The 26521-nt window shown below is 40.7% G+C and overlaps 1 protein-coding gene across 1 annotated transcript; it reads right to left on the minus strand.

The window, feature by feature from the left end:
• abcc2 (ATP binding cassette subfamily C member 2) lies at window positions 1-26258 on the minus strand. The gene is made up of 32 exons (XM_083987833.1): window positions 25607-26258; window positions 24139-24315; window positions 23548-23694; window positions 23314-23454; window positions 23022-23144; window positions 22848-22903; window positions 22514-22769; window positions 22243-22433; window positions 20890-21067; window positions 19271-19525; window positions 18401-18466; window positions 17936-18073; window positions 17682-17828; window positions 17501-17585; window positions 17324-17390; window positions 17098-17224; window positions 16051-16227; window positions 8175-8342; window positions 7781-7964; window positions 7477-7612; window positions 7181-7283; window positions 6874-7093; window positions 5100-5254; window positions 4391-4546; window positions 4037-4236; window positions 3795-3921; window positions 3536-3637; window positions 3057-3200; window positions 2075-2233; window positions 1820-1986; window positions 923-1117; window positions 1-322 (listed from the first exon to the last, which is right to left on the minus strand). The coding sequence occupies exons 1-32, from the start codon at window positions 25649-25651 to the stop codon at window positions 193-195; spliced, it is 4722 nt and encodes a 1573-aa protein (XP_083843959.1). The 5' UTR covers window positions 25652-26258; the 3' UTR covers window positions 1-192.
• Between the last annotated feature and the right edge of the window lie 263 nt (window positions 26259-26521).

Below are 26521 nucleotides of genomic sequence, written 5' to 3' on the forward strand. Positions count from 1 at the left end.
TTTGAGAAAGAACATTTATTTCCTTCACATATAAAAATTATAAACATACAGAATATGATTGCTTCATATAATTTCCTATAAATACAAATACTCCACCATTCAATAAATCAAAACTTTTCAAAGCTTTTTAAATCCAACAACATAAACAATTTACAGTATGAAATGTGATCATCCTAATAAAAAAGTGCAAAATCAGAGTGCTGTGATGTCTTCTTGTGTAATCCCAGCATCCTTTGTCATTGCATAGAAATGGCCTTGTTTACTCAGCAGGTTGCTTGGAGAATCAAATTCCACAATTTTACCAGCATCAAGCACCATTACCCTGTGGAGAAAGAACACAGCATAAACTGTTAAGGGCAGAGCAGCATGTGCTTACTGACTGAGAGAAGAGGATCCAATACAGATGAACTAATGTGAAAGAGATGGATATGAACATCCATTAGTGTTTTACAGCACTTCAGCAACACACAGACCTTCAGGGTAGAAAAGAACATGACAAACATGGGAGGATGAAAGATGAGAGGAGAGAATTTACCTTTGACCTATTTGTCATAAGCAAATTCTCTCCTCTCATCTTGCAAAAATAAAATCTCACCCTACTCCTACCTAGTCTATAGAACTGTTTGTGCATTCAGGCACAAGATATTAGAGACTTTGAAATCTCAAAGCTCTTTTCATGTCTGATTCTCTTTACAGATGTGGTGATGAGGGCTCACTGGGTCCTCACAGCTGTGACCACCGGGCTTCTGACCCCTAATTGCTCCTTGAAACCTCACACTGAAACAGTCTAGGCCATTGTTTGGGACTGAACCTGGGAGGTGTTACGTTTGAAAATAAACAATGTGCAATACTGAGTTTTAAAGTCACTTTTCGCACAAAATAAAACAAATGCGAAGGAAGAAATACATTCACAGTAACTCACCTGGAGCTGTCCATGATGCTGTGCAGACGGTGGGCAATGGTAAGGACAGTACAGTGTGAAAACTCCTCGCGAATGGTATTCTGAATCAGGTTGTCTGTCTCCAGGTCAACGGCTGCTGTGGCCTCATCCAGGATTAAGATACGAGACTTTCTTAACAGCGCTCGAGCCAGACACAACAGCTGCCTCTGCCCAACACTGGGAAGAAAGTAACATGATTATTTTTCTTGCTTTGTTTATGGAGAACAGAGATGAAAACACCCATAAAGAGACACTCATTAGCTCTTGCTAAAAATACGCTGGTGTTATACAAGATTTTAATAAATGGTGGCTCAAACACTTGAGCTGTGTTGGTGGTATGGACTGACATTTAATTAGCCTTAGATTGTGCAAAACACTCAGCACAAATTCAGTGATCATGCGGTTATCTGGCGGTCACCACACTGGTATTTAGGATTTTATTCCATTCATCTTGGTGGGTATGATCAGGTAGATTTTAAACTTGGTCAGTAGTTCATTTGATTGACATGAGCTAATTTTAATGAGAAAGTAACTGAAAACTGGATTAATTGAATGAATGACTGAATAAATCAAAACTGATTCCTTTACTAGAAGGGCAAAGGTAAGTTATAGAAGTAGTAAATAATATATACGACAGAAAACAATTGAAGGATTAGATGATTGATTGTATCAGAGAGGATATTGTGCTCTATAGGTTGGATTGTTGCAGATTTGAACATTTTTTAGGTTGCAGAAAAGCTTTTGAAATAACTTATGAACTAGGTATCAAGTATGCTCTGTGCCAGTTGTGAATTGACTCTATGTTTGTGTATTTTTAGGGCATTCTCATTTGCTCTGACTTTAATCCTTTGTAAAGTGGCAATTATTTCTGTGTCCCACCTGAGGTTCTCGCCACCCTCTGCTATTTCATGCTGTAATTTTTCCTGCAGCCCTGCCACGTAGTCCTTCAGATGAGAGAGCTCCAGTACTCTCCAGATGTCCTCATCACTGAATCTGTCAAATGGATCCAGATTCATCCTCAAGGTCCCGGAGAACAACACTGGGTCCTGTGAACACAGGGTTTGGATTGTTCAGTGTACCTTTTAAAACTGAATACTATTTGAAGGATAAATGCTTATATGTTATTGTGCATACCTGTGGTATGATGGTGATGCTGTTTCTCAGGTCATGCAGTCCTATTGTGGAGATATCTACATCGTCCAGGAGGATGCGACCTTCAGCAGCTTCAATGATTCTGAACAGGCAGTTTGTCAGACTTGATTTTCCAGCTCCAGTGCGGCCCACTATACCAATCTGCAATCAGTGAGAGAGAAACCAAATACACAAATACATGAGGCAACATAATGGCTGACATCTTTAAGCTTCAAGGTGATTTTCACTGTAGCATATACTGAGTTAGTGAAACCCTTTAGGACTTGTGTAAAAGGACCAGGTAATTGCATAAATCTTATGTTTAGAGAAGGATCAGCATTTGTTAGGAGTGTGTCTGTAGCTTGCAGACTATCTTATAAATCCTATTCCCTGTGTCCAAGACATATCAATCGGTGAAAAAAACAAAGACAATAGTCCTCTGATGGAGAGGGGAATGATAATCATCTTTGCTTTGTTGAAGATGTGTGTCCTGTGTTGTAGCCTGTGACTGCCCCGACTGCTCAGACGATTCAGGCTTCATCAATATAAAATCCAGGGAAAAAATAAACAGACCACTTCAGTCGGCATGGAGCTAAGAAAAGCAGCGGAGACCAGGCTTAAGTAAACAAAAGATAACTATTGTCTTCTAGAGATGAGAGAGCTCAAATGAGAGGGGACAAAGGAGAAATTCAGGTGTAGTTATTTTCTTTGAGACAGATGGTTTCGCCACAAGGAAGCTGCATTATATACGACTATTTTTAATTTGCGACTGCTAAAAACGGATGTAGGGATTACACAATTGTGTTAAAACTGTTTTACATCTAATTTTAGTGATGAATCATTTCTTAGGTTGTACAGGTTTTGTTGAAATTAAGTTATTAGTTAATGTATTTGCATATTACATTCACTTGTATACACAGAAATAAACAGACCACTAAAACTATTTTTATAATGAAATGTAACTATTTATTACACACAAACATACCTTCTCAGTGCTGGCGATGTCACAGGTGATTCCATGCAGCACTAGGTCTAATCCAGGTCTGTAGCGGACCTTGTAGTTTTCAAACTGAAACCTTCCGTCCTTGGGCCACTTCTCTGGAGGCCGAGTGTCAGTGACCCACTTAGCCTGTAGAAATAACGGCACACGCACAACAGATATGTAAGGGTACTGTACCTACTAAAAAGATAGGATAATATTAACACATAAAAGGATGAGAAATACCTAACTAAATAACCAAACAATGATACTATCTAGGGGCACTTTTAGATGGATCTTACAAAGCTGTGTAACAAAAGAAAAATATTTCTCAAAAAATGTGACAGAATCAAAGGATAAATAATGTGAATACCCAGCTCCTCAACCTCAGTATCTAAATGTCAGAAAAATAAGTGCATATCCTATTTTTACAGCATGTACCAGTGGGGGTCATGTTCCTGGAGTGATTTGTGAATTCAACATACCTCATTCTCTAGCTCTGTGTATTCACTCACTCTCTCCACGGCAACAATGTTGGTTTCCAGCTCTGAGGTCATTCGCACCAACCAGTTGAGGGTCTGAGTCACCTGCAGAGCCCAAGTAGGAGAGAGAGCTCAGTTTACATGGTTTTGAAAATTGTACCGTCACCAGAATTAATTATTGCTATTATCACTGTAATTATCAATGCCACTGGCATCAACCCATTGCGGTGTGCTTGATGTGGGTGTGTATTGGTGAACTAACATTAAGGGCATAAGATATTGACAGGCCAACCAGGCCGCTGTCCAGAGAGTCTCTGGAAATAACTGCAAACAAAGCCGCAAAAAACACCACCAGGTTTCCCAGGAACTCAAGACGGATGGCCAGCCACCTGTAAAGTAAACACACAGAAATACACACACAGATTTAAAGGCGGCATCATTTACCAGCACACTGAAAACCCAATAAAAAAAAGTGCCTGGATTTCATGTTTGTAGTTATCTGACCTGTTTGACACTATCCACGGGTAGACGCTCTTTAGGTTTTCATCGATAGTTATTTCGTTGTGTTTGAGAAACCTTTCTTGATGGCTGTACGCCCTGATCACTGACAGACCAGAAACTGTCTCTCCGAAGTGAGAGTATATGGGAGAGCGAGACACCGAGTCCAGCCGACGCAGCTGTCTTGAAGTGGCTACGTAGAAGCGCTGGGTGAAGAGAGAGGGCAACACAACAGAGGTCAATGGAAACATTAACTGGATTGTCAAGTCTACCTCCCTTTAATATTCACTGTTTTCATTTCAGGCTGTAAGATTACAAGATATACATTTCAGTCTTCTTGTTTTGTCTTGTTTGGTTCACCTGCACAAAGACGTAGACCAGGCCCAGAGGAATGATGATGATGGTGAAGAAAGGAGTAGCCAGACAGATGACAAACAGTGTCCCCAGTACACCCAGCAGACACAGGAGCCAGGAGCGGAAGGATTGAGGAATGGCTTCGTCTATTGTGAAAATGTCCTTTAGGAACAGTGTTAAGAAAGTTAGGTCATTTATTACAAGTGCTTCCAAATGAACAGATTAAAAAAAATTCCATCTCAATGAATCCCTCTATTTTTCCCCAGCAACTGTTAAAATGCTGTAATTAAAAGTTCACATATCTGAATATGTGCCAATGAAGACCAGCTGGGCTTGAAACCCATTTGACCTGTTAGAAAATCAGAACACTGTTTGCCTGCCAGTTTCTGATTCTTTTAAACTTGTTTTTAAAGCACTGTCTACTTGTCTTACAAGCTTGTAGAAACTGAGCCAGAACGAGGTCATCTTGCACTAGTCCTTCATGCGGGGAAAAAATCTGTGATGTGGCATCTTTTAGTTTTAATAAAAAATGTTATTCAAAAGTGTTCCTCGGGTGTAGGCATCCTCAGTTTTGTCCTTGACTTTGTGGAGCCTAATGAATGTCACAGGCAGAACTGATGAAATCATTTTGTTTGAATGGTAAAATTGCTTTGAATTCCACACCCTTAAAAGTCAAAATGAATAAATAAAACAAATGAAAAATAAGAGTTACTACCTTTGCAAAGCGGTTGACCACTCTTCCGATAGGCGTAGTGTCAAAGAACACCATGGGAACACGCAGCATGTTGTTAAGCAGTTTTGAGTGTAGGATTTGTGATGCAGCCACTGATGCATTGGCTAAGAGCAGTGTACCGAGGAACACAAAGAAGCCTGCCAGGAAAGGAGAGACTTTTAAATGTATACCTTGCAACTAGATTTTCACATACAATTACATCTATTTTTCCACAAAAGCATGAATGAGGAAAGAAGTGCAAAGAACTCAAACTAAGTCTAAAGAGAGCTTTTAAATCAAGACAGATGAAAACTCATAGAATTACAAAGGCACATTTACGCTGGTACTGTAAAAGAAGGACAAATGTGAAAAGGAGAAAAGTCCATTTAACCATTTTACAGGCATTAACACGTCATGTCTATTTCTTCCCACGGCCTTAGGTATTCAGCTATATTTGATTTAATGGAGCAGCACATAAACGCTTTCTGAAGTTCTGAAGTAATGCAATGTCATCTTAATTGGTGTTTCATCTATGCTTTGCAGCAGATTCAGTCACTAAAATGCAATAGAGAAAAACGTCATTTCAGAAAGAGCAATTTGCTGAATAACCCGAGCAGCACTTTGCAAAGGAAATAAAAACAAAACCTTTCTGGAGTCAGCCACTAGTGACGAGCCACAAAAATGACAAAAGTAGCTGCACAGTGATTCCTCAGTTCAAGCTCTGCTACTGTATTCTTATACTCCCCAAGGTTCCAGAGGTTCACTATTAAATTCAAAACCCCTTCGACTTCAATGAGACACTCAATTGTGCATCTTTTTAACACCCTGACATAGTTCATCCTCTGAGGGGAAATAAGTACAGGACCTAAGCGAATGCTTTCTTCATGCAAGGAAACTCTGTGTTAAGTTCAAATCTTTTGTTAAGAGTTACATAAGAAGATGATTGCCTATGCTTTGCACCACACTGTGTTCTATTATAAATAATTGTATTATGTTGTATTGTTTAGTTTTATATGATGGCAGACTGCTTCCCACACACCTGTATTTACTTGATTGTATTATTGTTATTACTGTTTTTGATTTTCTTTTAAGGGAGTGTGTCTAATAACACCCGGCAGGGGGACTGGCAATGTGAATCAGCCAAAGGCTGCAATTGGGTACAGCCGCACCCCCTTGGAGGGAGTGCTGAACAGAGACCTTCTAATATTGAGAAGGGCTTTGGTGCTGAATGCTGTACACTGACCTCCAAAAACAAATAAATATATTGAAATTGAAATGACTGCTACTCACAGTGTCTGTATGTTACAGACAGAGTTGGGAGGGCGTTATATAAGTTGAATAAATTATTATCCATTTAACATGTTAGATTCTGTTTGTAAACAAACTACAACAATGACAGGTTGTGGTTGTACATGGAGTTATGTGCTTTGATTATCTCTTCTTGACTTGGTGCTCAATAATATGGAACAACCTTAAATATGTAGACACTTCAAGTCAGTTAAGTCTGTTCCTTCAAGTAATTAAAATCAAATTAAATGGATATAATCTTTTATTATCCATAAGTATATGGCGAAGGATCACTTTACATGATATGTGAGATGTGTCGAAACTCAATGTACAGGCTGCATATTAAATAAAGGAAGAACACTTTATCATTAATAAAAAAGGAGAGACAGTGAGTTTCAGAAAAAATATCTATTTTGTTATTTGACGTGAATCAGAAAATATTTGCCAAATATAAAAGGCGTGACTGTAGTGAGAGGACTTGTTCAGTTACCTTGAGCCACCCCCAGAGCTCCGAACACTCCCACCCTGGTGTCTCTCATCGAGGCAGGGTATGTCTTGTTGTAGAAGTCCACCGCATCATTGGTCCAGTCACTCAGCCACAGGTTCTGACCGATAAAAGCAATGTTCTGGATGAAGTAAACCACGAAGACCATGGCTGCATAACCCCAGCCCATGGCACGCAGGTACTGGAGGTAGACCGAGAACTTCACCTGGATGTCAAAGAGCAGAAACGTCTCAGGAAAAACGGTTTCTAATTTTGGGTCATTGTATTGAGGCATACCAACAACTTTTATTACCTGTCCTGTCTCCATAGCCTCTTTCTCTATGAGCCTCTGGCCTTTCTTTGACTCACCAACATCCTCAGTTTTTTTAAAGGAGCTGGTTTTTCTTAGTCTGACACTAAAAAAGGAGAGAACACACACAATTAAGACAACAACAACAACAAAATAAAACAAAACTACAGATTATTAGTAACTTAGTAGTAGATAAAATATTGTCCTTGTTTTCTGGGCATGAGATCTTGTAATAATGTTAACTTGGTCAAGAAACCCCTCCCTCCCCCTAGCATTACTCCCTCACAATATGCTCTAACCTGCCGTTGCGTTGGCTGCGGCGGATACTGGTCTCTCTCTTCAGCGTAACAGCCACCGTGTCCTCCAAAGGAGAGTCAGGTTGAGTATCCTCTCCTTCAGGGATGAGCTCTACGTCGGCAGTAACCTGGCAACGATCTGAATAAATACGGTCACATACGTGATTAACTTGACAGTGCTTGGGGTTAATGAGTGAATCATACAAGTATGAAGTACTGGAACAAATGCTAATTGAAATGATGCTAATTGAAACTGAAATGTCTATATTCATACATAAACAGTCAGATTTGAATATGTCAGCTTTACCTGACTCTGAATAGGTCCGATTGCTTTGCTCTCTGGCATATGTGTTGAGAAACTCTGAGAAAGCTCCTCTGCTTGAACGGAGGCTTTTGTAGGATCCAACCTCAGAAATCATCCCATCCTGCAGGACCACTATTTCATCTACGTAAGGAAGGAAGCTCACTCCATGAGTCACCAGGATACGAGTCTGTTTAGGAAAAAAAAAACACTGGGCCTCAGTAAAAAAACAATACTCATTTTGGAAAATAGTTTAAGAAAAAGAGCACACTATGAAATGACTAGAAATCACAATTTAACATCTATTTTCAAATGTGCCAAACTGTCAGGTAGCCAATATATTGTATTGAGCAGATAGAGAATCTCCTGATCAATGCTTTAACTGAGGTTCAGTACAAACCTTATCTTTGAGAAGCCCCTTGGGTCCAATAACTTTATCAAAGAGATGCTTCCCTACATGAGAGTCCACAGCAGACAAGGGGTCATCCAAGAGATAAATGTCAGCCTGACTGTAAGCTGCTCTGGCCAAGCTAACACGTTGCTTCTGACCCCCTGAGAGATTGATGCCCTGAGGAGAGGAGAGGAGAGGAGAGGAGAGGAGAGGAGAGGAGAGGAGAGGAGAGGAGAGGAGAGGAAACATAGCTTATTATTTTATATTCATTCCGCCAAAAGAGTGCCATTTGCTCATTGTAACTCTTAAAAATTAAACTTCATTTTTCATTCCATTTCAGTATAGAATTTTTTAATATACACATTTACTCATTCAAAATGATTACTGGTCAATCTCAGGCTACTTTATTTAATTTATTGCTGCTTTTATCATTGCATTTTTGAAGAAAAAGTAACAGCAATGAGGGTAACAGCAATGAGTTTTTAGCATAAAATCAGCAATTGTGTGAAATCTAGCCAAATAGCATCTATACTAATAGCTTGAGCACACAGAGCATATTCTTAGGATTTAACTGAATATTTTACTTTTGATATCAACAAACACTGTCTAGAGATAATTTAGGTAACAGGAATGAGTTTTAAGAGTGACGGACCCTGACATAGCTACAATATCATTCAATTTCAGGAAAAATAAATTACATAATTTAATTTTGGTCTTCCCATGACTTTCAGAAGACCCAAATGATGTCACTTCCAGCAGAACATGTCACTGGTGGAATGTTCCAAAACTTTTAGAGTGTAGAATGTGTTCGGTAACAGCACTGAGTGAAAACCTGGGGACGGGACTAAAATGTGAATTTTAACCAAAATATAATTAGGTTTTAATTTAAAAAATGTTATATAAGTGTAGATATAATATAAAGTCACACTAATATGCAAAAAAAATTAGATTTTAGAAGGATTTTATTCATAATGCATTGTGGTAAACTATAGCGTTTGGCTCTGGGGACATGCAACAAAGGCTATGTTTCAGTGCTTTGAAAGCCTTTTTATAGTAATTAAAAATTATATATCTTTAATTTCTACAGTGATTCATGTGTATGGTGCTTTGTTTATTAATTAAATGCAATTTATATTATATTATTACATGTTTTTATACATTTAATATGCTGGGGACATAAATGGCACTCTTTTGGTGGAATCGCCAATATCATGTACATCATTATGCACAACCTTGCAAAAAAAATTAACAAGATGTCATGGATTTCTGAGTGAGTGCAAAGTCCTTGCAAGCAGGGCCGTAGCCAGGGTTTTGAGATTGGTGAGGTCCGGAGGGGGTGGTGGGGGGTATGTGAACATGTGGAAAATGTTCACATTATTGACAAAAAACTATGCTTCACTTTGGACCCCTCTAGCTAGTAGTTAGCAAGTACCTGTACATCATTACATCAAAATGACCCACAATTGGTTTTTCAAGATGGCGGCGTGAGGGACGGTCACGTTCGGGAGAGCTGGTGCGCTAATTCGCTGATTTTATACATTTAACCCTGCAAAAGTAGCATTTAACCTCTTAATGGTTCACTAGCCTAACATGAACATTGACAGTTATTTTCTGAGACAGTCCGACGGCATGCCACGTAAGAAAAATCAAACTGCAGACGATGCTGGTGAGCAAAGTCAACAGGCAGGCGGTGCCCACACTGGAGCTAACGTTAGCACTGTAGCCGACACCGGAGCTGGTGCTAGCTTACTGCCACTTCGTGAAGCCGTGAAAGAAATCACAGCCAACATCTCCAGAGTTATCGACGAAAAGCTAAGCCCACTGTCAGAGCTCTTAAAAATACATCGGGAGGAGCTCGACAGGCACGACAAGCGCATAACCGAGGCCGAACAGAGGATTTCGACGCTGGAGGACGCCACAGACCCGGTCGAGGGGAAAATGAAAGCGCTGGAAAAAATGGTGTGTGAATTAAGCGAGCGAGCTGACGACCTGGAGAACAGGGGACGACGTAAGAACATCCGCATCGTTGGGCTTCCAGAAGAGGCTGAAGGAGATGACCCGACCCAGTTCTTCGAGACCTGGCTCCCTGAAATCCTTCACATGGAAACGAAGTCGGGTCGAGTGAAGTTGGAGAGAGCACACCGCTCACTAGCCCCAAAGCCCCCCTCCACCCAGAGACCACGGCCGGTGCTGGTTAGGTTCCATAACTACCAAGATAAACAACGTGTTATGAATGCGGCGTGGGAAATGGGACGGAAAAATCAACCGCTGAAATACGAAGACGCGACGGTGATGATATTTCAGGACTTTTCCGCATCCATCCTCCGCAGGAGAAAGGAATACGATGCAGTGAAGAAACAGCTGAGATCACTCGGCGCTGACTACAGGCAAATCTACCCTGCGTCTCTGAGAGTCACCTGCCGCGGATCCACGAAGGTGTTCCACGACCCAGCCGCGGTGGAGAAATACGCCCGGTCACTGAGGGAGACCCTCCGTGAAGATGTGTGAACATTACTCTGTAAGTTTTTTCACGCGGGGCAGCGGGTTAGTCTGACTTTTATAATGTGCTGCAGTTAGACAATGGACACATAGCCTATTGCTTTTTTTCTGCTGTTAACTTTGCAGGATCACTGTTAGCAATGCATCCCGACCTCCTGGACAGATAGATCTTTTTTTGTTGCCAGAAAACCCTTTCACTCGAGCTCCTCTAAGTTTAGGAGAAGGACAGTGTTTACGTTTCATGCCAATATTGGCCAGGGTGTGCCTTAAGCGCACTGTTTTTTGTTTTTGTTTTTGTTATAGTTTTATGTTCTGGTTCCACTTGGCTCACTCTGTTACAGATTACTTTACAGGCGATATGTATTCAGGCATTATTTTATTTTATAGTCAGTAACTATGTCAGCTTTGAAGCTATGCACTTGGAATGTGAACGGTCTACACACACCTGTCAAACGGAAAAAGATCCTAACTTATCTTAAAAGAGAATGTGTGGACATAGCACTGTTGCAAGAAACACATTTAAATGACAGTGAACATCTGAAATTACAACAAGGGGGTTTTGGACAGGTTTATTTTTCATCTTTTACTTCAAGGAGCAGAGGGGTGGCGATCTTAATCAAGAGAAACTTACCATTCAAACTTTTGGACTGTACAAAGGACACAACAGGTTGTTATGTAATAGTGAGAGGCGTACTTTATGGGGAAAAAATTGCTATAATCAATATTTATAACCCTCCTGGATACCGAAGCGACTTCTTGCCTACTTCTTTCTCTAAAGTGATAGATCTTAATGTTAGAAACACATTCATCGGAGGTGATTTTAATTGTCATTTAAATCCTATTATGGACAAATCTCCTCCTGGAAAGCCGTCTCTCTCACCTCAAGCCAAAATTGTCTCTGCACTTTGTGAAGACTTGGACTATATAGATGTATGGAGAGCCCAACACGTGGCTGAGAGAGAATATACTTTCTTCTCAAATGTTTACAAATCCTATACTAGGATAGACTACTTCTTCCTTCCAAAGAATATGCTGCAGTCAGTTATCCATAGTTCTATAGGAAATATAGTTATTTCTGATCATGCTGCTGTGTTCATAAACTATAACTTAAAAAACCCAGTCAACCAAACTAGACACTGGAAGCTCAATCCTTATATTCTAACAGACCATAAATTCATATCTTATTTTAGAGAGGAGTTTCAGTCTTTTCTATCTGTTAATTCAGCTTCCACCGATGACCACTCATTGCTGTGGGAAACATCTAAAGCTTTTTCAAGAGGTCTTATTATATCTTATACGTCCACTAAGAGGCGAAGGCAGGACGAACAAAGAAAGATCTTAGAGTCCAAGCTGAAACATGCAGAGAAGGAATACGTTAAAAATATGTCGGCACAGAAGCTTAAAGAGATTTCTGCACTTAGATGCACTTTGAACTCACTACTAACAAAAGATGCAGAGAGTAAGATCAGACTGTCTAGACAAAAAATGTACGAACATGGAGACAAGGCAGGGAGATATTTGTCATATCTGACAAAGAAAAAAGCTGATTCCCGAAGTATTCCCTCAGTTACAGACAGCCAAGGGAAACAGGCCTTCGATACCATAACCATTAACAACACATTTAAAACCTTCTATGAAAATTTGTACAAATCTGGACTGCAAACTGGTAGTACTGAAAAAATGGATGCCTTCTTCTCTTCTCTTAACTTTCCAAGTCTATCTGCTGACCAGAAAACAACCCTCCAAGCTCCTATATCTAAGAAGGAGGTCCTCGATGCCATTAAAGGGTTACAATCCGGAAAAGCTCCAGGTCCGGATGGATTTGGTAGTGAATTCTACAAAGAATTCCAGGATTTACTGATTGACCCTCTTTTAAACATGTTTAACGACTCTTTCGAGAAAGGCATTCTACCACAGTCCCTGAGAGAAGCGCACATCTCTTTAATTTTAAAAAAGGGCAAAGCCCCAGAGGACTGTGCATCATACAGGCCCATCTCCCTGTTGAACGTTGACTTGAAACTCCTCTCTAAAATATTAGCAACAAGACTGGAACGCCTACTCCCTATCCTTATAAAAGATGACCAGACTGGATTCATTAAAGGTCGTAATTCATACAACAATATGCGCAGATTACTGAATACAATCCAAGTTTTTCAACAGCGGTCTTTAAATGGGTTGGTGCTTTCTCTGGATGCCGAGAAGGCATTTGACCGCGTGGAGATGCCATTCTTGTTCTACACATTACATAAATTCGACCTGGGTGAAAAATGTATAAGTTGGATAAAGTTACTCTATACGAATCCCCTCTCCGCAGTGCTTACAAATGGGTTATGCTCTTCTAACTTTCAAATTTTAAGAGGTACAAGGCAAGGATGCCCTCTATCGCCCTTGCTCTTTGCCCTGGCTATTGAGCCTCTTGCTGAGGCAATCAGGACAAATGAAAACATACATGGTCTCACCATTGAAACGAGACAACATAAGATCACTTTGTATGCTGATGATGTCTTGATTGTTCTGACTGAACCTGAGATATCTACCCCAGCCCTTATTGAAACCATTAATGTGTTTAGTACTTTCTCTGGCTACAAAATAAATTTCAGCAAATCAGAAGTAATGCCACTAGGCAGCCTGAAACAAATACCCCAAAACCCATCTCCCTTCCCCTTTAAGTGGTCACCCGAAGGTTTTATATATTTAGGAATACGCATAACACCCTCCCTTGATCATTTATATAAAACAAATTTCCCACCCATATTTGAGCGTATAAGGTTGGACCTTGAGAGATGGAACACTCTCCCAATTTCTTGGTTAGGCCGTGTTGCACTGCTGAAAATGAACATCCTCCCCAGATTACTTTACCCAATACAAATGATCCCAGTCATGTTTCTCCACAAGACCATCAAACAACTAAATAGCTGGTTTAGCTCCTTTATATGGTCTAAAAAGAAAGCACGCCTCAAAATGACTACATTATGTTTGCCTTACACGGAAGGAGGTGTTGATCTCCCAGACATTAGAAAATTCCAGCTAAGTGTTCATCTGCGTACTATAGCTGACTGGATGTGTCATAAATCCATGTCTCTCTGGTTAGATGTAGAAAGTTCAATGTCCAAATACCCTTTGAGTAATCTTTTGTTTATTAGAAAAAGTGCATCTTTGAAGTCTGCTTGTACTAATCCGATTACAATTTCCACAGTTAAGGCATGGCATGCTATTAGAAAGTTAGAGGGCAGATCTCAATTCACTTCTGTTTTTACTCCAATATGCGATAATCCTGACTTCCCTCCTGGAACGATGGACAATAACTTCAGGATCTGGACAAATAAAGGAATATCCACCTTACATAATCTACTTGAAGGTTCTACCATTCTGTCCTTTAACCAGCTGAAAGGGAAATACGACATTCAACAACAAGATTTCTTTCGATTTTTACAAGTAAGAAACTTTGTCACAAAGGATACCACAATACTGGAGTGTCAAGATATTTCACATGTAGAGAGACAACTCTTTTTACAGAAATCTGGCAGGTCCATTAGCTTATTCTATAATATCCTTAAGGGGTATAATACCACAAACACTTATTTTCTGAAAGGTCTATGGGAAAAGGAGCTCAATGTTAAGATAACAGATGATGACTGGAATGATGCGTGGAAGAATACAAAAAAGTTGAGTGTGTGCAACCGAGTGAGAGCCATGCAACTAAAGCTCCTGCATAGGGCCCATATATCTCCCTCTCAACGTCATAAATTCAATCCTAATTCATCTCCACTGTGCCCTAAATGTAAAATTGAGATTGGTAGTCTTACACACTGTTTGTGGCACTGTAGAAAAGTACAGCAGTTTTGGTGGGTCATTGGGCAGGAAATTAATAAGATTTTATTCATTAACAGAACTATCAACCCCTTACATCTACTACTTGGTATATCTGACCTGTCCATCGCTGACAAATTTAAAAGAAAACTTTATCAGACACTTGCTTTTTGTGCTAGAAAATGTATTCTTTTAAACTGGATAATTGATAAAGCTCCATCTAAGGTTCAATGGCAAAGGGTTGTACTCGAATATGTTGCTTTAGACTATCTGACATATAAACTGCACAGCAAAGATGATGTTTTTCGTAAAACATGGGAACCCTTTTTGTCATACCTTGGTTTGAATATCTCTACCATTTTTGCAAGAGGGTTCGTATCGTAACTGAAAACGCTCTGCGTGGCAGAGAGAGGACATACCATTTAATTTGTTTTTTTTTTTTGTTTCTTTGTTTATTTCTGTGTAACTCTCTGAACATGTGAATGTATTATGCACGCACGGCAGTGTATACCTTATCTTTCGTCCTTAACTTATTTTATGGGATGACTACAGAATCTCTCGCCTGTACAAATTTGAATCTGAGTTGGTATGTGAGCCAAATGTATGTTATGCTTGTTTGTTTGTTTGTTTTTGTTATGTATGTTCTGTCTTATTTCTTGAAAATTTGAATAAACATATTAAAAAAAAAAAAAAAAAAAAAAATGACCCACAATTATATAAAATAGACTGGGGGGGTTACAGGATAGTTGAGAGAGGCAGGAAATGGGAGGGAGAGAGGGGGGGAATGACACGCAGGATAGGGCCGCTCAGCGCGGGATTTGAACCGGGTTCGCCTGCAGTGAGGACTATTAGCCTGAACACATGCAGGTGTTCTACCAACTGAGCTAAACACCGGCCCAACTTTATTATTATTATTATACCATTTGGTATGAAAGGAGGCTGAGCTTTACACCGCTGACTAGCAGGAAATGTCCTGTGGTTTTCAGCCTTTTATTAACCTACCGTTTACAGCTGAGAACATCAGGTATTGTTCCCTCTCCATTAAAGCAGAAGTAAGCGATCCGGTCGTTTTGGCTAACTTCCTGTCAGCGGATGGAGTTAGCAGTCCCCGCCCTCATCCCTACGTCACCACATTCACGCGCATCCCTTGGCTGCACACACACAGAGAGGACCGCCCCTTTATGCCGTTCTCTCTCCTCATTGGATAAAGGTTGTAGGATACAAGGTAAGTCTTCTCCTCGGCTTACAGCAGAGCAGAGTGACTGACAGACCAAACACTCTATGTAAGTGATTGCTGTCGGAAGATATAACTATTTAAGACTTATATTAACACAAACATTCCGCTTACTTCTGCTTTAAATAAAGTGCAGTGAAATCTGCGATCTGCCGATACATCAACTTCCCGCGTGTCGTTTCAAAATGAAAGATGACCGATATGGTTATCATGCTATTTAGGCTGTGGCTTCTTCAATTTTTTTCTCACTGAAATTCACAGAAATTCACCTCATAGCTGGCTACGGCCAAGCTTGCAAGTTGATTTTCTATTCTATCAAAATCATTCTTTCATTTTTCTCACCTTCTCTCCAATCTCAGCGAGGTCTCCACCAGCCAGCAGCTCCAGGTCCGGGGCCAGGGCACAGGCCTGTATCACCTCCTGGAGCCTCCTTTCCTCAAGCGGGGAGCCAAAAAGAATATTATCCCTCACTGTGGCATTTTGGATCCAGGCTTGCTGCGGCACAAATGCAAGGGAGCCCTGGGGAAAAAAGACAATAAGAGTCAGGCTCTGGCTTTCCTCAAACAACACTGATGTCCAGTCACCTCCCATTAAAAAGGAGGAATTCATTAAGGTTTTCACTCAGCCCATGTTTTTACATCATTTATGAGGGAAATATTATATTAGCTCCATCAGCCCTCACTATTGGATCTACTCAGGGAATCACAAAGAATTTTAAAGATATTCTCAGTTCACCATGGGTAAACCTGGGATCAAACTCATTTTTGAGCAGGTGGAACTAAAGCTTTGCACTGTACTTCTGTAAACCATCAGCTTTAGTTTTAGTCTGCAATGGTGTTGTTCTAACTGGCTCTACATTGTATGTCTCAGCTCTATATTATGGATGTAACTGCTGTGTTTGTCTAGAAAGAAAACATTTCTTGCGCAGCAGTAAAGCTGAAGTTCTCACCTTTTGTTCGAGTGATTTAGAAAGAAAGAGTTTGCCATTCCAAGAAATAAAGGTGAAATTTGTTTTTTTCCCCCCTAACTCACAGATATTTTACAGCAGATGACTGCAGCTTTTCTTTATTTCGCTCCTGGAAAATGGACTCATCTACCTTCAAGCTGATCACATCAGAGCTTTTGTATGTGTTGTGTATAATCTTTGACTTGAGAGGCATCTTTGTTTCATGCCTTGTTGTTTGCAATATTTGCAACATAAAGTCATTCAGGATGTATTCTTCATTGCTGTGTTTTAATCCTAAATGATTCAACAACTGCTGCAGAGTTATTCAGAGTTTTCCATTCAGTGAATTGATCAACTGACACAATGGTTTGTGTGCACATATTTTGGAACAAACACACTTTTTTATTGTTAGAAATACATGAAAAGAAAAGTTAAAATATCACCTGAATGTTGATGAAGCCTTTGGTGCTGTGCATTTCTCCCAGCAGGGCTGACATGAGAGAGGACTTTCCTGAGCCCACAGCTCCCACCACGGCCACCAACCGACCGGGCTTAACATCTAAGGACACACTGGAAAATACACACAGAAGAAATGTGGTCAATTTTGTAAGAATTTTTTTTCTTTTCTTTCTTTCTTTTCTTTTTACAAAATTCAAAAGATAGACGTACTTTTTCAGCACAGGCTCAGCATCTTTTTCCCAAGCAAAAGAGCCATCACACACACTGATGGCAGTGCCTGATGAAAAGAAAAGCACAGAGACATGTTAACTGCACATGTACCAACAAAGTGGTAACATCTTTAGTGCTCAGCGGAGAAGCAGGAGCGAGTGCTGATGGTGAACGTACTCAAACTGGGGTCATGCTGCACAATGTCACTGTCAAGATCTTCCCCTGCCAAAAACTTCTCCAGGCGCTTCCTGGATACTGTTGTCTAAAGTGACAAACGAAACAAACACACGCACAGGTTAAGAGGCTTTAGGCATTCGTTTAATATGTGCGCATGCACTGTGGGTTGCTGCTTCCTCACTTGAACAATGGCAGCAATGAGCATGGGCAGCATGGCCAGGGGAAATCGGAGGATGTTGAAAAGTGAGATGGAGGTGAATGCTTTCTCGGCTGTCAGCACATTCTCCGAGCTCACCCCTACGAACACTGCAAAGGTGGCCAAAGAAACCTGTGGCCAAAAGAAAAGTGTGAGGGAAGAGGGAAAAAAGCATTTGAAAAGATCGTATTTAATCTGAAGTGTCTCATCTTTTTGTGACTCTTCTTCAGAGCACTCACCAGAGCAGGAGCACAGCTGAAGATGAAGGTGGAGACAGACGTCAGGTAGGCAAACTTTTTCATGACATTCAGTTCTTGCCCCCTAATACCTTCCACCTGCGCCTGGAAGGATGGCTCCCATGCATACAGCTTCAGAATCTGGAGGAGATGGCATTGCCAACGGACATGGAAAAGGAAGGGCGGGGGAACAGAGCACTAGTGTTCAAATCTTATGTGATCAATGCCAAAAAACCATAGGTGGTAGATTCAGTACAATGGCAGGAACTGCAGACTAGCATTTCAGCTTTTTCCTGGAGCGTTAAAGTCTTTTATTCTCAGGAAGGTCTCAATTAGAGCCTCAGCCCCCCCTCCTCCACTCTGCCTGAAGTATTTGTCAAAAAAGAAATAGCAGCAGAGGTCGTGATCTTACATCATTTAGGTAGTGGGGGGCAGGGTAACTCTGCATAGATTGAATAAGGCACTGACCTTGATCCCATTGAGTATTTCATTCATGATTTTCAGTCTCTTGTCTTTGAACTTCATGTTCTCAATCTGAAAAAAGACAATGTTAATCAGCAGGGAAGTCTAACTGACCTCATGGTAAAAAGAAAAGAAAAACTCATATCAATTAGAAAAATAAGAAAATCATTTAGCCAAGAATAGAGGTTTGACATACAGATGAAGTCATTTCATATCTCCTGGTAAAACACCATCATCTTATTCATTATAGAAAACATTCAATCACATCAATCCAAGGCCTGCCAAGAAAATAGATTAAACACTTGTGCACTTTGCTGACTTTAAAGGGCGCACGTCTTTCATTGACTTGACAGCATATTTAAAGAGGCCTTTCTCATAATTGATGGATTGCAAAGGAAACAGTATGTACAGTCTGCAAAACTTGCATTTTCCAATTGGCTGTTAATATTCATTTTTGGTCTGATGTACTATAAAAAAATAAAAAATAAATAACATGCAAAAGTAAACAGCATGAGCCCTCCAGTCCCTAATAATGAATGCTTCATGCACGGTTGTTGGTATTTCTGGTACAAAGGGCTCAGGCCTCTGCGCTTCTGTTTGCTTCTGTCACCTCTGTTTGCAGAGGGAATGTAATTAGTGTCAAGTTCCACGAGCACAACCTTGTGATCCATGGAAATGGATTGCGGTTTTATTCTGTGAAGTTCTGAGTTTCTCTACTGATTACCGTAGTACTAATTCAGTGACTTTGTTATTCAGTATTACTAATTAATTAGTTTCTAATCAAGTAAGTGTTATGCTATTTCTGTTACACACAGTGCAGCATTTTCTAAAGATAAAACAACTGTAACAACTGTATATGTGTACAATACTGCTGACCTGGAGTTTTCTGGCCTTAGTGGCTAAAAATCCATTGATCGGCACCATTAGCACCATGACTGCCAATCCTGCCAACACAGCGGGTCCCAGCTCCAGCCACAAGAAAACAATGGCCAGGATGATCTGCAGAGGGCAGGACCAGAGCAGGTGGATGAAGTTGGTCACATCGTTGAAGCGCTGGGCGTCGGCTGACATCAGATTCACTGTTTCTCCAACGGTCGACTCTTTACGAGTGTCATTAGACACCACCAAAGCCTTGGAAAAGGGATAAAGAAGGAGATGGATGTGTGACAGTGTCACAGAGTCAACAAAACATAAACTTGACTTGTGATGTGCAGTAATCGCATCATGTACAGGTACCCAAATGTATAGGTCATTGAATAGCTCAGGAAATTGCTATACTTAAGTGTGGCTGAGGCAAAGAGCCCAGGCATGATATGTTCTTTTCTTCTGTGAGAGGGTACAGTATGTGTGCATCACATGTCAATGAAAGTGATTTTTCCATCATACAGATGGCCAGTCTCTTGGTTGTGTGTTGAAAGCTACAGTACATCTGGCAATCTATTTCTAATGTCATGGAATGAGGTGGTAATTACCAGTTGTGACATCGGTTCTGACATTATGTTCGTTTTGGATGTGATGGCTGATTGCTGTGGCAGGCGTTTGTTTGTCTGTGGGCTGATTTTGTCAAGGTGACAGCATTGCAGTCGTGCATCAGGTAGCAAAAATCAAACTGAAGGGAAAGTTCAAAGATGGGTATGGTGTGACCCATGTGTACTGAAAACTCATGAAAGCAGAGAGCATCTTGTTAAAGCAGAAGTGAGTGATCCGGTCGTTTTCGCTAATGCTGCGTTCCAGGCCGGCTTTTGAAATCATAAATTACAGCTTCAAGTCACAACTTACGACTTTGTAGCGTTCCAGGCAACCCACTCGTATTTTTCCGACCTGTTTTACCGGTGAAAGTCACTATAACGGCCACTCGTAACTTCCGACCCGTGAAATCGTACCAGTACGTCTTTTTGTACAGTCTATGTACCAGATCGAACTGGTACGACTTCACAGGTCGGAAAAAAACGAGTTTCCTTGAACGCACCATAACAGTCCTCGTCCCTAGGTCGCCACATTCACGGCGTCCCTTGGCTGCACACACAGCCCTGCATGCCGTTCTCTCTCCTCATTGGATAAAAACTGTAGGATACGATAAATGTTTTCTCCTCGACTCAGAGCAGAGCAGAGGGACTGAGAGACCCGTGATTCAGACCAAACACTCTAAGTGATTGCTGTCGGAAGATATAACTATTTAAGACTTATATTAACACAAATATATCACTTACTTCTGCTTTAATTGGTGACACCATCTGTTTTGAAAACGCCATTTTGGTCTTGACCACAACCCTGTTACATTTCATGAGCGCTTCTTGCACTATATTTTGCCATGATGACACACACAGACTCACAAAATGAAAACAATACCAGTCATGACATGGTGAAATGCTGATGGGTGTCCTGGCTGGTGTGCTCTCTTGTTTAATTTCAGCTGTGTGATGTGAAGTAAGAAAATGTTATTGTTCTCCCACTCCCACTCCCACTCCCATTTTTTTTTTTTTTTTTTTTTTTACCTTTTTGTACACAGCAGCTATGATGGCGGTGCGAACCTTCATCCCCAGTACAAAGCAGCGCTGGAAGTACTGCTGCAGGAACAGAGACTGCAGAATGGCCACCAGCAGCAGCAGCACTGCATACACATAGCCTTCCCAGGTATATCTGGATTTGTCCTGAGTGAAGGAGACCATCAATCTGTGGAAAAGAAAAAAGGAAGTTAATCAATAGGGAAGCTCAACAACAAATGGGCTGCCACAGGGGCCTGCCCTCCACCCCTTCCTGCACTACACAATGACGCAACTGTATCACTGAGTGTGTTGCACCGACCTACAGTCAAGATGAAATGTCAGTCATTACACTACAAGACCGAATAACTACTTAATCTTTCATATTCCCTATGTGCACAGAAATGCTGGCAGATCTGTTCTCAGGTACTGTACCATACACTCCAGCAAACTGGCATCATACTAGAGTCATTTTTCCTGGAGATTTTAAAGGTTTATTATTGTATCTTGTGTTTTTTATGACTTTGTTTCTTAGTTTCTTTTGTAATTGTTTTTTATGTTCTTGGGATTGTTTGTTGTCGTCAGGTCTCTCTTGGAAAATAGATTTCTAACCTTAATCATGTGAAGTATGTTTTCATTTTCTTTCATTTAGCCTCCTACTTACTTTGTGTTGTTTCACCACTTTCCTCCCCCTCTGTAAGCCATTCGTGTTGATTGTTAGTTGATGTTTAAACTAACCACACAGTATTATATGGCTGAGCTCAAGGGTTGGTTCATTCACATAGCAGAGAGTCTGCTTACAGGTTTTGGGGAGACCAATGCATTAAGTTATATAAGGCCTTTTATGGCTTCAGAGGGAGCTGTGCAAAGTCTAATAAAGTAAAGTAAAGTAAAGATGGAAAAACAAATTATATTATATTATTTTGCACTTCTATGCTTCCATAGTGTGTTGTAGTGTTCATTGTGGATTTAATTACATGTATATGGTCACAGTGAAACAAGAGATCAATTCCTGTCATGTGCGTCTCGTGGCTTCCTGCTCTGTCACTAGTTCAGCATCTTACCGTTTGTGTTTGTGGGTATACGACTCTCAGTTAATGATTGCAGAGGATGGTGACAGTGTAAAGCAGTGAACATTGCTCTGTTGACAGTTATTGAGACTACTTGTCGAATTCAAGATTTGTCATCATTCTTTTTTTTTTTTTGGAGTACTGGTAGCAAATGTAGCAGGTAGCAAAAGTACTTCAAAACCACAATCAATAAAAGAAAATTGTAAAGACACATTAATCTGCTGCTCATAAAACAGCTGATCACAACCAAATAACAAAATCCTGACTGATGAGAGATTTTGTTTAAAAGACTCACTTCAGGAGTTGAGGACTGGCGAACGCCAGTAGGTCCTGTAGGAGTTTGAACACAGCAGATTCAAAGAGCACCCCTTTGAAGGTCTTGTAAATGGTGGTAACCAGCCATGAGTTGGGATAATCATCTTCTTCCTTCTTTTTGTCCTTTTTCTTTTTCTTCTTCTTTTCATCCTCCTTCTTTCCCTTCTCCTCCTAAAGAAAATATGTTGGCATTCAACCCAATATAATGCTGATTATTTACTGAAAATAAAATCCATTTTCCAAACTCTCACCATCATCAGCACATCCTGACTGACGCCTTTCCCCAGACCATTGGACAGACCATTTTGAAAGGCCTCGTCCTGAGCTTTGTCCTCGTTCTTTTCCTGTTTCTTCTTCATCTGCTTTTGGTAGCGGACCCGAGCGGCAGCCAACTCCGGCTGCATGAAATACTGGAAGCGCTGGTTGATATAAGCAGTGCTGTCTGTCTCATTCAGGTCCCACATGTCCTCCTGAACCAGGGGCTGCTTGTAGCCTTTCACCACCATGCTGGTGGGATGATGAGAAGTTGAAAGTCACAGCCTATACACATGAGTTGGATTTAAAATGTAACAACTTTTAACTCACCTGTTAAACCAGTCGAATGTGATTCTGCTCAAAAACACTGCGCCCGCTTCGGGATTCTGAGGACCAAAACAATTTCAGATAAGCAGACATACAGTATTGTGTGTATTACATTTTCTATATTTTTATGAATTCCACAGTATGAAAAAATACTTCCATCTGGGTGCATATATGTACCTTTTTCACAAGCTCCTCATCCTCTGGAGAGATATCAGCCACAGCAGAGAGAAAAAGAGCAATCAGTTCCAGGCCAAAGGAGATGTAGAAAAGGCAAAAACGAGGCAGATCACTGACTTCTCCCTGATGGGTGGAAAAGAGGTGTTCAGGGTGCATCAGGGAATGGTGCATTACTATAAATATGGTGGGGTACAATGAATCACAACAAGTACGCATTAGGTCTGACTAAAGATCAAAGTCTGTATTCAGCTAGCTCCCAGCTTGATGACCGTCTGAAGGTTTGTCATCATACCTGCCTGAGTGCCTCCCGTAGAAGGGTCTGGAAAGGGAAGACGTCGCACAGAACAAGTAGCAACCAGAAGAGGAAGAGAGTGGCTGAGTCCACTGCTCCTTCACTTCGCCTCACTCCCTCCTGGCATAACAGCAGAAGGATCTAACAAAGAGGACAAGAGGAATTGAAATAAATATAATACATATATTTATAAATAATACATAATCTTTCCATCTCAATACATTTTGTATTTACCCATGTAACAGCAAAGAGGACTGGGTTTGCATAGTATACACCAGCATGTTTCTCTGTCGACGGTGGGTCTTCACCTGGACCATAATCCTCTCCGAGTGTGACTGCCAGGGCTGCTATGGCCACGAGCAACAACAGAGACACCACGAGCTGAGGAGAGGAGACAAGGTTTGAACTTAACAGTGGAGAATGATGCAAGTGCAGAGTTTGATACTAGAAGGTAAAATAGCTGCCATTGCATGTAGTTAAAGAAGCAGAGCAGGTGGAGGAGACACCAAAACATTTGTACACTTTGCACAGATACTGGACATTTTAAAGAAGGAAAAGGAGCAAATGTATGTCATTTCAAGAATATCCAATGATATAATTGAACTTATTTGTGTAAAAACTACATCAAACACACACATTATTATATATGATTATATAATGACTATTATTATAAGATACCACTTATTATTACATCTAAAAATGTAACAGGAGGAAATAATAATTGTATTTTTGACCTCTTGTGCTATGGTTTCTTAAATTACAGGCTATTACATTTTATCTGGAGCACTGTCTTTACTTGTTTCTTTTTCTTACTGTGTGCATTACCTGTTTGCAGAGGTAGATCTTGGACAGGTGTTTTGTGTTCACTTGTGTTCTTCTGCAGAGAGACACCAGGTGCCACGGGGCACAGAGCCACAGGAACCCCAGGGGGATCCAGACCAGCACCGTCTGCTCCACACATACTGGGAGATCTGGGTCTTCTCGATTCACATATGAGGCATTCTGAAGTGCACACACAAACAATCATCACATGTGGATAAACAGAGAGCCTCACAAAATCATGTCGCCCCCATAATGTCAGACAAATATAATACAAATACACTCTCATCCATGCCCCTCCAGAGCCTGTGCTATATTACACCACAGGGACACCCAACAACTCCCTAATTAGAAATTTAATCAACAGCGACTCACATGTGATTAAATCCTCAGTCGCTGCTCATGATTTACAGCAGCAGGTGGAAAGTGCACTTCTGGAGAGGTTAACGATGGAGGGGCACGAACTAATGGACTGATGGGAATGTGGTGTGAAAGGAGCTCATTACTGATTTTAATTTGTTGTAAGAACAAAAGACTCTGACAGAGTACAGAAAAATATATTTAGTATTAGCATTTTAAGCACTTGGAAATTACTGAGATTGTCTGTAGTAGCAAACTGTTGTCAGATGAAGCAAGAGGGCATGTAGCAGTATGTCTGGACGGATGCTGGTATTTTTTAGACAGAAGGAGGAGGTGTTTATTAATGTGGATGTTTTAAATGGATAAAATCCTCCATGAGAAAAACAAAATCTTTACAGCAGCATCTACTGATGTTATTCATTTCTTTCATCAAAAGTCATATGTTTCACATCTGACCTCAGTTTCAGTTTGACAAGAAGAAAACCAGTAAATCCTCTCTTTCAAGACATTAAAGCAAAATACCATGTGTGTATATATATGGAGAGAGAGAGAGAGATTCAGTTGATTCATTAAAGATTATTGGCCAAATGATCAATTCCAAGGGATTGAAAGTCACAGCTTGTAAACATATACTGTAGCGGATGGACATGCTGAGTCATGTCTTACTTAAGGACAGTCACATGTTCACTGGGCTCACTGTGAACAGGAGTTGAAAACATAAAATGCTTTCAGTATACAGTATTCTCCATGGTCTTCCTTGCACATTTCTTAGCTGAATTGCTTCATTCATACCAACAGCTACAGTAGTTATGACATGGTATGTAGAACTGATAATATAACTATATAAAAACATGTACAGAGTAACAGAAGTTTCTGTCCGTGAAGTCCTATTCCTATGTCATAACAGAAGATAAAAGAGATGTTGTACTGTTGAGTATAGTGTCTACAAGTGTTGTCACCCTCTGATTACATAGCTTACGTGTGTCAAAAGTTTTTCACTGTTTTTAATGTTGTGACTTTAGCATGGGTCTAAAGTGAGTCGACTGAACTCCACAATTTCCCTAAACTCCCAGTCTCTCTCGTAGCTTTTGTTGTTTTTCATTGTTGAACTCACCCAGAAAATGGACCCACAGTATTCCTCCAAGGCTGCAGCACACATGGTCCACGCTGATGGCTTCAGTTGCCCTTAACCAGACGTCCAGACGCCTGAGGTTGACTTGAAAGCTCCTGCTCTCTGTCCACTCACACTCCAAAGACAATCACAGGACGTACGTCTGAGGGACTTTGAGCCATGAGGCTTTAAAACTGACAGAAAAAACGTCCTTGTGCAGAGAAATAAAAAGACTACTACACCAAAAATGAACTGACTTAACGTGAGAAAACAGATGGGTTAAGGCTCTTTTAGCGTCCTCACTTCCTCAGTTACTGAGGTTTAATTCCTGGCAGTCCTCAGTGCCTTGTTTCACATCTGCAAGAAGCGCACACATGCCACACTCCTGTAAATGAAAGAACTTGACAGTAGTAGTCAAAGTCATTGAGAGAATCCAGCCCACAGACACTCCTCAGTGCTGAGAAGTGTCTAAAGTTCAATATTTCCGTCATGCAAGAGGAGAAAAGAGAGAAGCACAGGCTTGCATAACTATTCCTCTTCTGTTTTTCCTGTGTAAGAGGGAACAGCCTTCCCAAAAAGGGAATGTGTTTAGAGAGGGGGTGGGTGGGGGCTCATTAGACCCCTTTTCCTGTTATGTTTCCAATCCTCTTCTGCACGCCGTCTCTCTCTCTCCACGCCATCCATTCTGGGAACTCAAGTCCCATCTGATTAATCTCAGGCAGTCATTCATACGGATGGGGCTGTTGGGTTGAAGGGGCTGATGTGTGATTTTGGATTCTCTTTGTTCCTCAATTAATGGACACGGTATGTACAAGAAATTCAGAGAGATATTGAGAGCAGATAAAGGTCCCTACTACTATACAGTAAGACTGAAGATAGCCTATCTTCAGTGTATCCTGAAGCAACCAGGGCCTAAAA

Source organism: Trachurus trachurus, assembly GCF_905171665.1.
Source record: "Trachurus trachurus genome assembly, chromosome: 15".
NCBI lineage: Eukaryota > Metazoa > Chordata > Actinopteri > Carangiformes > Carangidae > Trachurus > Trachurus trachurus.